Source organism: Helicoverpa zea, chromosome 27 (assembly GCF_022581195.2).
Source record: "Helicoverpa zea isolate HzStark_Cry1AcR chromosome 27, ilHelZeax1.1, whole genome shotgun sequence".
In the NCBI taxonomy this organism is placed as follows: domain Eukaryota; kingdom Metazoa; phylum Arthropoda; class Insecta; order Lepidoptera; family Noctuidae; genus Helicoverpa; species Helicoverpa zea.
Window position 1 is genome coordinate 6552103 of NC_061478.1, and position 13591 is coordinate 6565693.

Consider the following 13591-nt stretch of genomic DNA (forward strand, 5'->3'; position numbering starts at 1 on the left):
ATTAAACTAATTATTGGCATACATTTTACCATGCAATTCCTTTAGAACGTCGTGATATTCGACTGCTTTGTAAACAGTGATCTATTCATCATATATCATGATAAAATATCCTATAACTTTTTAATTACTAACGGAACATCATTGATACTTGGCAACATGTTGGAGACACTTACAAGGTTTGTGTAAACGTGAAAATCTAGACCCCAAACTGCATACTTTAAGAACTAAGACCTAATAAGTGTATTTTACGTTTATATTTTTATCTTTTAAACCCTACGACTTTTTCTAAATCTTTTTTTTAAACAAATATAAACAAATTCAAAACAACGTATGTAAAAATCTACAGCTCTCTATGTAAGCGCTTTATATGAAAACTAGCTAATGGCCAAACGTTCGCGTAGCGGAAACTTGAATTTCTCCGAAGTTAATGCATGCACTGATTTCATTCATACATAATCAATTATACACAAATACACACTAATTTTTGGACACATCTCTTTTCTTCTAAAGTCTATGGATTGAAAAAAGTTCCGCCAGGACAACGTTCGCCAACGTTCACCCAGCGGAATCTGTTTTTGGTGAATTTCTCCACAATGGCTGCATACACAAATTTTTATTTACCATACACAATTATAGGACGTCATACACTAATTATCTGCATAATTAAAATCTTTAAATTCAACAATATTCCGCTGCGCGAACGCACACCTCCGATGATAGTCCTTATGTAGAATAGTTTTCAGGTTTATTTTAAACCAAGTGGAGATAGTAGTTAATTAGCAGCAGAACTTGTCGGGTCGTGTATGGGTGACCATCTACCTATGTCATAACGAGTTCTTCCGTGTTTCGGAAGGCACGTTAAATAAGTAGATCCCGGCTGTCATTTGAACGTCGCAGTCTTTGGCAGTCGTTTCAAGTAGTCAGAAGCCAGGAAATCTGACAACCAGTCTAAAAAGAAGTTAGGGTTGCTCAAGTAACTGGGTTGAGGAGATCAGATAGGCAGTCGCTCTATGTGGCACACTGGTACTCAGCTGCATCCGTTTCGACATAAGAAAAGGCGAGGCAGGTGATAAAATGATACCTCCTTTTTAAACCAAAACTCATTTATTTATATATGTCTGACATCATTGATCCTTAAAAACCGTATACCATATATTATATAAGTAAAACGGAGAAAGTTATACACGAGAGAGTTTATAAGCCACAATTTACGGTAAAACCAACATGAATTTGCAAAAAAAACCGGTACTCCTTACTTGGACATTGATGATGAATCGGAAAAGATACGGTTTTTGAAATATCACCATGATTATGCTGTGTTTGAGTTAAAAGAAAAGTAATTTATAGGGGCTGTCAGATTTGTAATGTATGTATTGAATAGTAGCTTTTACATGCGGATTCACCCGCGTCGCAAGGGAACTTTTTCATGCCCTAGGTTAAAAGTAACCAAGCCTATGTGTTATTATGATGTGTAAGCTATATTACAGCAAAGTTTCATCAAAATGCGCAGAACCGTTGAGCGTGATAAAAGAACAGATATTAAAATCAACAAGTTAACATCCACAGTATTAGTAACATGTGCTCTCCCTTTTTAATCGACTTCCCAAAAAGGAGGAGGTTGTCAATTCGTCGATTTTTTTATGAATATTTTTTACCCCATTATTTTTCTTAATATAATTTGTTATTTTTAATTAATGTTACAGGATATATAATAATCAATGACTAGGTAATATAATCATAAGTTTAAATAAGCATTTTTTTTGCATGAATTTTTATATTTTATTTTTTGAGATAGCACGAGCAGAGCATGCTATTACAAGCATGAAAATACGAAAAGTAGTATTTTTATAGAAAAGCATGATTTGTTAAATATCCCATTTTTTTTGTATTGGTAGATTTGAAATGAGAATGATTTTGAAAATGAGCACGTGCATTTTTGTAGCATTTTGTTTAGCCAAACTGAATAAGAGCATGATATACATTTTTTCTGTATAATTTTACTGCGGATTGCAATAACTTACCCATTGAATTTGAATTTGTATGAATTTAAACATTAGCTATGTCCAAATTCAAAGTCTAATCTTAAAACAACAGATGAATCGGTTATTGAAATCCTCAGTAAATAATCCTCTGTACTTCTTATAATGTAGTTATTTAAACTTCTAGAACAAAGAGGCAAGAAGAAGAAGAAAAAGAAGGCTATTCTGAAACTGTTGATCCTGGGAGCTGTTCTTAAAGCCAAGATCGGGACGTTGCTGCAAATCCTGACCTTCAAATTGCAGGTGAGTTCAGGCCCGCCGTAAGCGGGCGTGCAGCGCGTGCACAGCACGCGGGCGGCACGTCCTAGGGGGCGGCAAATCTAGCGAGTTATCACGTAATATTTAAAAAATACAATATCTTTTTACTAATGATTTGATTTCAATATTTCCGAACACAGCAATAGCGGTAAGAATATTACTTACACTGCCGGTTTCAGTTAGGTACATCTCGATCGAGGATCATCAAAACGATTTAAGATCAACCAGTGGCGTAGAGTGGGGCAAATGCTATTTAGGCGTGCGGCAAAATTAAACCAATAAAATTTCGGAAAAAGCCGCCCTAGCTCTAGTCGTCTCCTATCAATTTTGACTGTTTCACCATTTGCATCCCCAAAAAAATTCGCGCTCGCTGCGCTCGCGGCTCCATGTCAGATATCGCATTTTATCTTTATTTAATTGTTGAGGCATTCAATTCCGAATAAACATTTTTCGCGCCCGTCCGTTATGGCTTTTTATGATATGTTTACTTCATAAAAACTCTAAGGAAAAAATCGCGCTCGCTTCGCTCGCGGCTTTAGCACTTCACTTCTGTGCATATCTTACTTTTTGACTTTGCTTTGTACAATGATTTTTATTTGTTTTGTGTCCTTTAAAATTAAAAATTTTGCGCTCGCTCCGCTCGCGCTTCCTTACATGTGGAATGTGTCTTATAATTTTTCAACGGGAAACCCACCAAATAACGTATTTTACTGAATTTAAACATTGTTATAGATATTTAAGTGCGTTAGTTTAAGTAATCACAATCCTTCAATACATAGGGGCCACTTGGGTAATGATTGCACTGCATTGATGCCCTAAGCCTAAGCAATTGCTTAGTTTGCTTATGGGCTAACCCAAGACTGCTTAGGTTACTCTGAACATTTCAAGTAAATAAAAAGTTATGTGTAATGTATGTTATGTATTGCAATAGTTATTTATCCAAAAGTAGGTGGGTTTTCTGCAATCAGAGCGGTGCATGTTCATACTTTTTTCTGTTGGACAAGTAAGATGGATATGAATGGGCGGGGGGGTCCGGACCCCCTGGATCCGCCCCCCCTCCCCCCTTATATATTTTTTGACAAAACGTATGTAGTCGTAGGGCGGCATAATCAGTTTTGCACGCGGGCGAACAAACAGCTAGCGGCGGGCCTGGGTGAGTTTAGTGAAGCTTTTAAAGTAAATAATTATTCTAATAAAAAAAAATCATTCATTAAAAGTAGGCTGAAAGTTAGCACTTTTTAAAGGTCTTTACAAAGACAACAAAAATCATGTAAAATTCAAAAACATGCTCTATACACATATGTATGTATGTCGGGACACCTTTTCACACACATTAACTTCATCATCCTCCGAGCCTTTTCTCAACTATGTTGGGGTTCAGCTTCTAGTCTAACTGGATTCAGCTGAGTACCAGTGATTTACAAGAACCTCCTGAAACCAGTTACCCGTGCTCCTCAGTACCCCTAAGTAAGACTGGTGTCAGACTAACTGGCTTCTGACTACCCATAACGACTGCCAAAGATGTTCAATAGGTAACTTACTGTTATATTATGATTCCAGGTGAAATTCTTCATCGTGGCTGTGTTGGGCTTGGCCATCAACCTGGCTAGACTCTGGATAGACTTGAAGAACAAGCATAGCCAGCAACCACAGAAGGTAAGAAGCTCTTTTCTAACACTCTTATATTAGCTTCTGTTACTGTTACTGTTACAGCCTTTTTATCGTCCCACTGCTGGGCTGCGGCCTCCTCTCACATGGAGAAGGATTGAGCATTAATCACCACGCTTGCTCAATGCGGGTTTGGGATTTCATACTAATAGTCAAGGTTTCCTCAAGATGATTTCCTTCTCCTTATTATCAGCCATTGGTGTCTAAGATCTATATGTATACTTGGAAAGTATGTACAAACTTAGAAAAGTTCATTGTTACTTGCCTATCGGGTCGGTTAAAAACTTTAAATTTTACATATGTTATTTTATTTCCAAAACGGCTGATACCAAACCAACTTCAAAAAAGACTTTATCATTTAGGCGTCAGATTAAAAAACGGATATTTTAATCTTAGCTCTAAGTATGCCAAAGAAAAGACGCATTAGTCTATATATTTAGCATACATAATCATTCTTTGTGTTAGTGAAAGTGCTCAATCGTATTCATAGCATTAGTTAATTAATTAGTAAATATTTAGTAGTTCAGCTGTATAAATTATACACAGACATTTCTGTAGATTAAAAAAATATTTTGACATTCAGATTTATAATATAATAGTACCTAGACTAATTATTTACTAAAGTTATGCTCGCAATTCGTGGTTATATACATAAATTGGCATAGTGGGTAAAGCACCAACCTCTCAAGAATGAGTGTGTGGGTTCGATTCCAGGTCAGGCAAGTACCAATGCAACATTTCTGAGTTTGTATGTACTTGCTAAGTATATCTTGGACACCAATGATTAAAACATCTTGAGGAAACCTGGACTTTTCTTGAGGAATCTGAAATCACCAACCCTCATTGAGCGCACGTGGTGATTAACGCTCAATCCTTCTCCGTGTGAGAGGAGGCCGCAGCCCAGTGGGACATGTGATCTGGCTCAGTTCAGTGTCCAAAACTCTAAAAATATGAACCCACTAACTAACGCCAGCGGTTTCTGCCTTCTTCTGTGGGACCCACTTCGCGCATGCGGATAAATAGTAGCCGATGGGCTATCTAACATTGAAATATCTTTACACATCGGACCAGTATTTCCTAAGTATATTCAAACAAACTCCTCAGCTTTATAAACTACCCACTAACAGAGGTACAATAGAAGAAAGGCTTAGTCTATATAAATGCCTCATTCATATTAATTCATTCACTCAATGAATGAAAGCGAGTGTTATAGCACTTTCACTAAGAACAATGTAAGGATTAAACTATTAATCACTTTAAGCGTACAATAACCTGCTTAACAAGATAACTTAAGGCGAGGTTGTACCACTTTTAAGTCTTTTAAGCCTTTGTAGAGTTATTATTTTAATTTTTTAATACTTAAGAAAAAATAATCGTATCGTCAAGTGGGTGACAAATAAAACAGCCTTCAATAATATACCTGAAAGCTCTCCTAAGGTGTAAAAAAACTATGCTAAAACCTGAATCGACTTGGTTTAGCCAAACGTAAGATACTTAATATACATACAAGTCAAATTCAGAAACTCTTTTTTTTAGTTAAAGTACTCTAAATAGGTATCAAATAGTCTTTAAGATAAAATTTCGCAGTTCACAGTATGGAATTTCTCCATGAGACCAACTTTTTGGAACCGTACAACTAGTGTGACGTTTGATAAGAGCCTGCAAAGGCTTATTTTTAATAAAAAAAAATTACTTTGACTTTGTATACAAATCTATGGGAAATAACACCATCATGTTATGGTACAAGAGCCTTAACATGTTATGTTTTGAATACCACCTCTTTGTGGTAGGGGAAACCAGATCTTAAATTGAGGTTAAACCATGCATTGATCTAGTTATTGAACATCTAATGAAGAGTCGGTTGTACCTGCATTTAAACACGAAAAAACTGGTATGTTTGTTAAGCTTTTTAATTGTATAGTGACATATTATTTTTGTTGACTCTTAAAAAGAAATTGACAAATTATTCGGGTTTGAGAAGAGACTGAGAAAACACACGTGAAAACGCGAAAAATTGTTAGTACATTTGTACAGAAAAAATATTGTTTTTTCAACGATTTTTTGCTTGTATGGTAGCTTGTATCTTTAAAGATACTGAATCTAAATATAAAGTAGAAAGATAAAAAATAAATAAAAATAGAAAGTAAAAACTATTATATACTCGATGAACTATCTTAATAACATTGACTATTAACCGATGACCCTAGGCAACTAGAAAAAAGTGTATCTATAGGTATTTTTATTGCATTACTAGAAAGTCAAACAGCCAGGTTCTAAAACCACACTAAATTAATTACTACATTTACTTCATAATACTTCCGAATAAGCAATAGTAATTATCATGTCAGCAAGTTTGAAAGCACAAACCCGTTATTTGTGATGTCGAATTTCAAATGTATGTAATTTCACATTTTTTACGACCGAGTAAAAGTTGTTTGTGGTTCTAGTATGATTCACTTACGTATGAGAAATACCTAGATTTATGTACATTTACTAAACATTTATTAAAGTTAGAATTTATATGTATAAATCTAGTTTAAGTATAAAGTATTTAAAATCTTTACATTATTATCTTTGAAATTAATGTCAATACTTAGCCTTATCTGTTGTACTTTCACAGTATATTAATGATGTAGTAAGACTAAATTGATTTGAATGGGTAATTGGTCTAGGTACAGTTTTTTTTATTCTGCTACATGAGACACTTCTTACCTCTACATTATGACAGAAAACGACAACTTCTCCCTACTAAAAAAAAAACGAAATTGGCATATTTTTAAGTTTATGTAAAATGCTGATACAGTTGAGCTGCTAGCAAACGTAACTTCAAAATAAATCGATGGGGGGGGACGATGCCTTGGTATATTTCTAGATCTTGCTTAGGCTTTTGATACAATCTCCATTCCTATTCTCCTTAGAAAAAATGATATATTTTAAAACATATTTGCATTTACAATATTACACATAAAACAGACGATATTCATACATAACATAACAGTTATTTTCTCTTAAACTAACCACAACTACAACCTGGTATGCGACAGTTTACTACACTACATAACTACATTCCGCCTGCCTATCACATAAGAATAAAGTGTCAGTGTTACAAGTTAACTGTCACATAAGTCAGACAACAAAAATAATACAGAAGTTCCACTGCGATCCACAGTGGCAAAATTTATAAGTTTTTCAAACGTTTTACTAACTAAACGCTTTCATTGACTTTTAATTTAAAAAAAACACATCGAAATCGATTGAGCCTAATTTTGAAAGACGTTTTTGCATTTGAGTTTTACTCTGACTTTTAATAAAAAATACTGCATCCAAATCGGCTTGTTGTAATTTGAATAAACGTTTTTGAGTTTGAATTTTACTCATCCGTTTTATAGCTTCGGTTTCACAGACAGACAAACATGGTCGTCATACCTTCCTTGCAAGGGAGTTGAAAAATAAAAATTATGAGCAATAAGTTACAATTCTTAAAAGGCTACTTTTAATCCTTTGCAAAAAGATAAAGCCACAAAATAAAAGATAAAATCACAGTCAAGTTCATATTCTCATTTTCAATACAAGAGAGTTAGAGAGTATAGGTACAATGATTATGCAAGTTAATGATTGCAAATGCACTTTCGCTTATATTTATGATACATAGTTATAGTAACTTCCTATTTTCACTGGCACTTCACTGACTGATATTAATGCATCATCTGTCTAGCTAAATGCATAATAAAGATCTTTCATACTTAGGTAGTTACTTAGTACAGTAAGTCTGACACCAGTCTAACCAAGGGGTATTGGGTTGCCCGGGTAACTGGGTTGAGGAGGTCAGATAGGCAGTCGCTCCTTATAAAACACTGGTACTCAGCTACATCCGGTTAGACTGGAAGCCGACCCCAACATAGTTGGGAAAAAGGCTCGGAGGATGACGACTAAGTTACTTAGTACAGATTTTATCAAATAACTTTGCTGTCATTACACGTAAAACTAAGTTTTTTTTTATTTAAGTACACAAAACAACTTAAACTTTAAAATATCCTAAGCCCTTTACTTTGTTAGATTCAAAAACTTTATTCAAAACCTTCTCCTAACTCTGAAAAATACTGTGCTAAAAATTAGCTCAGCCAAACGTGAGATAATCCTACACAGACATACTAAACACATTTCAAATTGAGAACTTTCGAAGTCGGTTAAAAATACAGTGGAACTTCTGTATTTCCTATACATTTGTCCAGAAACGATGAGTTTCGAATGTAATCGAATGTATTGAGGTATTTAGTGCGTGCGTGTCTCAATGTGCACTTGTCACTCTGCGTATCAAATATTAATGAGAATGCCCACTTAATTGATCAGCACTCAATCTTTTCAAACTATAGTAAAAAAATAATGATAGGCGAATTAAAATGTCAGTTACTTACCACGTTTTTGTTGTTCAGAGACAACGCGGCAACGGTTGAAAATGTTTGCGTACATTTTTCTACTGTGTGTTAGCGGTGAGCAATCGTGATTACCATTAAAAGATTGGGAGTTCAGTTCCCTGGATTGATCAATCTTTCGGGGTTTTCTATGGGAACTTTTATGAAATTCGATCTCACTACGGTTTATGGCAAAAATAATAATTTTAAAATTCCACATATAATGATTGTAACTACATTTTACCCGCGTCTTGATAGACATAATTGTCTTTTAAGGTAGAAGTGCAGTCCAGTACCCAGCTTCCTCTTCATCTCGATCGACTTATCCTATTTGATATGAAAGCGTAACAAACATACAAACACACATTAATAATATTAGTGGGATTACTCAAAATTACACTTGATTATTTTATGTGTTCTAAATTAACAGCAATTAATTAGCTTAACAACTGTTGAGATACCAGGGCAGCATGAAGTTGAGATGATCCAAAAAGAGATTTGTTTGTCTCGAATGTGCTTTCTCGCCACTCAAACTAGTTATCATTTAGTTAGGGCTGTCAAAGATTAAAACAAAAATCCGAAGCCATAAAATTTACTATTTTTGGTTTGTAATATAAAAATTAAAAGTCTTTTTGGCCTAGAGGATGAAGAAACAACCTCACAAGTATAAGTGATGGTTCGATTTCACGTCAGGTAAATATGAATGCAGCTCTTATATATTTGTGGTAGGTAATCAAAAGACATAAAAAGTATCCTATAGCCTTACTAGTCAAACAAGCTATTAAGCACCGAAATCATTTTTTCAAACTGATTTAGTAGTCCCTCAGATTAGCGTTCAAACAAAGAAGTAGTCGTCAGGATGATAATATTTATATACTTAGAGGTAGATTTTTAGAAGCTTTTGATAGGTAGTATTCTGAGTACAATTTGAGGAGATTCATTATCAATAAATACATACTTACCTATTTATTTATTGGAAAATGTATACAGTTACAGTAATGCATCCTTATCCTAGGTATGCCTTACCCTGTCAGGGCGCAGTCAAATAATGGGAAATCGGTTATAAATGTACGGAATGTACGTTTAACTAGTGGCAACCCTACATAAGTAATGAATACTGGTAGAGCAACGAGAAATACGTGCGATTAAGGTCATTGCCTTCCGTGTGTCACAGAGAAAGTGACCCCCGCGGCTGGGGTGCGGGGTTCATTTCGAGTTTAACAGGTGTTTATAGGATGATTATTTAATTAAATTACGTGATTCCGGCTTCATCATCATGGTACCAAATCATCATCCAAGGTTCATTTACCTATTATTCAATAAGACTTTTCTAATAAGTCCAAGCACAGCTATGATACGATGTTTCATCATAAAGTTCCTGTTCATATCTTCCGATTCTTGGAAGATGGTTCATACAGTTCGACCTAATTTACTCCATACTTGGATATAAACTTAATTTTTGGAAGCACCTAAAGGTTAAATATAAATAAAATCGTTTCATCAGAAAATATCGGATAGGTAATATGAAGTAAGGCGAATTTAACAGAATGCAAAAAAGCTTTCAATATACATTCTTAAATCATATTACCTACTTACCCCATTTTTGTCGCTACAACTACTTACTAACCGGTAAGGTAAACCTTTCTGGCGAAGTTGAACACTTCAACCTCATGTCTGAAACAGCTAAGCAGTTTAAACGATGCTCTATTAGAAGTAGTATTTTATCTCTTACAAAAAGAGGAACCTTATTTACTAAATTAATCACCAAAATATCTTAAAATAACTTTCTACACTCATTCATTCATATATGCACGAAAAACACGAGGGGCGGAATTAATAAGTTTTCTCCTAAAGGTTCGGAAACCCGTTATTTTCCAATACTGTGTGCATATAATTTTAAAATACCTCGGATTCACCCGCAACCGGTATCCGGGTGTCACGGAGAAAGTGGTTTAACCCGGTAAATGAGCGGTGTTGGCTTAAATGGGTGACAATGTTAACAGAAGTCGGGTAGGAAATATCTTTGTTAGTTTTTGAGGTCAGAAGGTTTGTATTACTAGCTTCGGCCGTCGGGTTTGCTTGTTATGTAGGTTGGTAAAAAGTAGCTCATGTATGCGCTAGCTATACAAGCTGTTGATTTGCATTTGTGCCATAGTTCAGGAGGAGGACATACAATACGTATATAATCGATTGGAATTACAGTAGACGGGAAATAACTAATATGCACTGCTTTTTTTGTCATTGTAATATCGTGGTATTTCAGAGGTAATCCAATTTTATGAATGAAATTTATGAGTGATCGTTGCGTATGCTTTGTGTTTGCGTTTGTGTGAGGGCGCAGCACGGTTTTAAGGCCATTAACACACGCGCCAAGTTTAAATAAGGCTAGATGACATTTACGGAATTCCGAAAAAAAATTAAAGAAAAAAAATTACGTACCAATTTTTTTATTGATTTGGGTCGAGAATCATTAGCATAATTACCTCCTTGAATATGGCACGGATGCAAATCAACAGCTTGTATAGTACAAACGGTTTCGCCCGCGACTCTTGGGAACAACTCTATTAGCTATTAGCTCTATTAGCTCTACTAGCCTATTCTATACCCTAACTAATATTATAAATGTGAAAGTAACTTTGTCTGTCTGTCTTCCTGTCTGTCTGTCTTTTCTTCACGCCTAAACTACTGCACCGATTTGTGTATTTGGTACAGACATAGTTTGGATTTTGAGAAGGGACGTAGGATAGTTTTTATTACAAAAAAATATAAAAATAAAAGTTATTCCGGACATATAGCGCCATCATACTGCGATATTGGTCAAACCAAAAAGCTGCCGGAAGTCACTATTCTACGCGAACGAAGTCGCGGATAAAAGCTAGTTTCCTCTATAAAACAAACCCCTTTTGATTAACTGGCTAACACTAAAATTATTTTTTTCAAATTGGACCAGTAGAAGTTGTTTTTGGGATTCACACGTCCAATGAAACAATATCTTGTCATACTTAATTAGAACAGTTACATATAAATCTGTTCAGTATATTTTATGTGAAAAAGTAACAAATATAGGTAAGAAGAGATCGCTCTTGACGAAAGGATCAACACTGTAGAAATTGGTGTATTAAGGCGACGAATTGGTCAACAATAATTCCATAACCGGCACGCGCATCTAAGGCGCCAAAAGGGGACGGAGCGTCTGAGCGGGGCGAGGATAACAATACGCGCGCTAGCTTATAACTAAAAGTCGTAAGCGACAAAATGGTTTTGTAATTTTATTATTTAGAAATGATAATTTGATAAAAATTCCTTCCACAATTTTAAAGAGTATGTATATACTCAACTACTAAAAAAGTTAAGAGGCTTAAATCGGTCCCGTTTGCCCATAATATGTGAATCTCTTTTTAAAAAGAGGTATGTTTGATATATTTTTCTCTGTTATAAAAGTTACCTAATCATGTTTTGAAGTCTAACAAAATAAGGTTTATATCATGAACTTTCAGGTAACCAAGTTGTATTTTGATCCGTTTTGTATTTACTGAGAAAAATTGAGATCCTTGGCGCCAAAAATTTCAATTCGTCCTCTTAAAGTATATCTATATATCTGTAGGTACCTACTTATGTATTCTATGCTCACAAATAAGTTACATGTCTGGTATTCGTATTTGAAGGTCAAGGAAAGTGATAGGTAGTGGGTTTTTCCATCCCGCAATTACTTAGTTAGGATCTAAGTAACACAAAGTTTGTATCCGTATTTATTCTATGCGGTAGACTTCTGGCCAAAGTTCACCGACAGCAAAAACGTCAGTTTGACTTAGAACAACTGTTTACTATGAGTTTTTACTATCAATCTTGAAAACCTGATGTTTATGTAGTGCGTGAACTGGGCCTTAGTCTATCAGTTTATTAACAAACCAAAGAATCCACCCATACCTTTCACATTGTCATCACCGATATCCTGCTGCCGTCATCTCACAAGTAACATTCTTTCTTACCATATCGACTTTCACACAATCCATCCATAGTTTCTTTAGTCGTCCTCTTCCCCTATACCCGTCCACGTTCATGCTCAAAATCTTCAAAATTCAAAGTAAAAGTCAATTCATTTATTTCATTTAGGCCTTTACAAGCACTTATGAACGTCACAAATTATAAATAGGTTTGATTCTTGTTGCCCATTCCAAAAGTAGCTTCCTATGGAGAAGAACTTCCTCACAATATGACTCTCATTCCTCGGCATCACTTGCCCATACCATGACAGCCGGTTCCCACGCAGCTTCTCTGTTACCGATGCTTTAATTCTTGTATGCTCTTGTCTGCAGATAATCTACTACGAACATGCTCAACACCAGCATCACTACGACCACGAAGAGGAGGAGCACGGCTGGGGACCCTGGTCCAGGAGTATACTGCCGGATGACGAGGTAAGCATATCATCATTTTAATCTTTCTTTGTGCCTTCAAGCCTACTAGGAAACTACCTATTTGAAAAATTCTCTCACTGTTGGGAAGCTACACTTTCGGGAAGTGATTCTTTCGGGACGAGGGTGTGACCACGGGTAAACAGCTATATTAAAGCGGTCTCCAGACTGCTCGCGAAGTTAGCCAACGTTAGACGAATACAAGGAATGTGGAGTTCATTAGGCTTACTGAAGCCAACTGTGCCTCGCCATACTCCTTCCTCATTGGCTCCGATAAACTTTCCTGAATACCTCGTCAAGGAACTTGGCGAGTAGTCATACGGTAAAGTAAAAATGCAAAACTAGCTCTGTCTAACACTTTTCCACACTGAGACTACTGAGCCGATTTAAATGAAACTCTGTATCGGGCCTGAAATAGGACAAAGGCCACTCTTTACTTATCTTGGTTTTGCATAAACGACTGACTATCTGACCTCCACAACCTGGAACCCTATAGATAGTCTGAGGTCAAACTTTCAGGTTACTGCAGACCCCAATAGTCGAACAACACTTTGCTGGGTCAGCTTGTAAATTCGAAAGCAACATTATTTCAATTTATGCAGCAAACATAAAGCCAGTTTCACAATCTATTTTTCTCCGCAGGAAACGGAAGTGGACGCCAGTGAGATCTCACCTTACAAAGCTCAAGAAAGAAACCCGCTGGCCTATCCCCGTCCTTATCTAACGCGAGTGTAAAGTAACTCCTTCTCTTTCACTCCAGTCATAGATTAAGAACTTGATATATTAATGCGACACTGAT

General features: G+C 35.7%; 1 protein-coding gene across 1 annotated transcript in view; it reads left to right on the top strand.

Moving 5' to 3' along the window:
- The window catches only part of LOC124643412, a 28713-nt gene extending 15122 nt beyond the window's left edge, over window positions 1-13591 (top strand). Inside the window, exons 4-7 of the mRNA XM_047182399.1 lie at window positions 2167-2282; window positions 3858-3953; window positions 12694-12795; window positions 13435-13591. Coding sequence (XP_047038355.1) covers window positions 2167-2282; window positions 3858-3953; window positions 12694-12795; window positions 13435-13527 — 407 coding nt within the window. The 3' untranslated portion in view covers window positions 13528-13591. The remainder of the gene's footprint in view (window positions 1-2166; window positions 2283-3857; window positions 3954-12693; window positions 12796-13434) is intronic.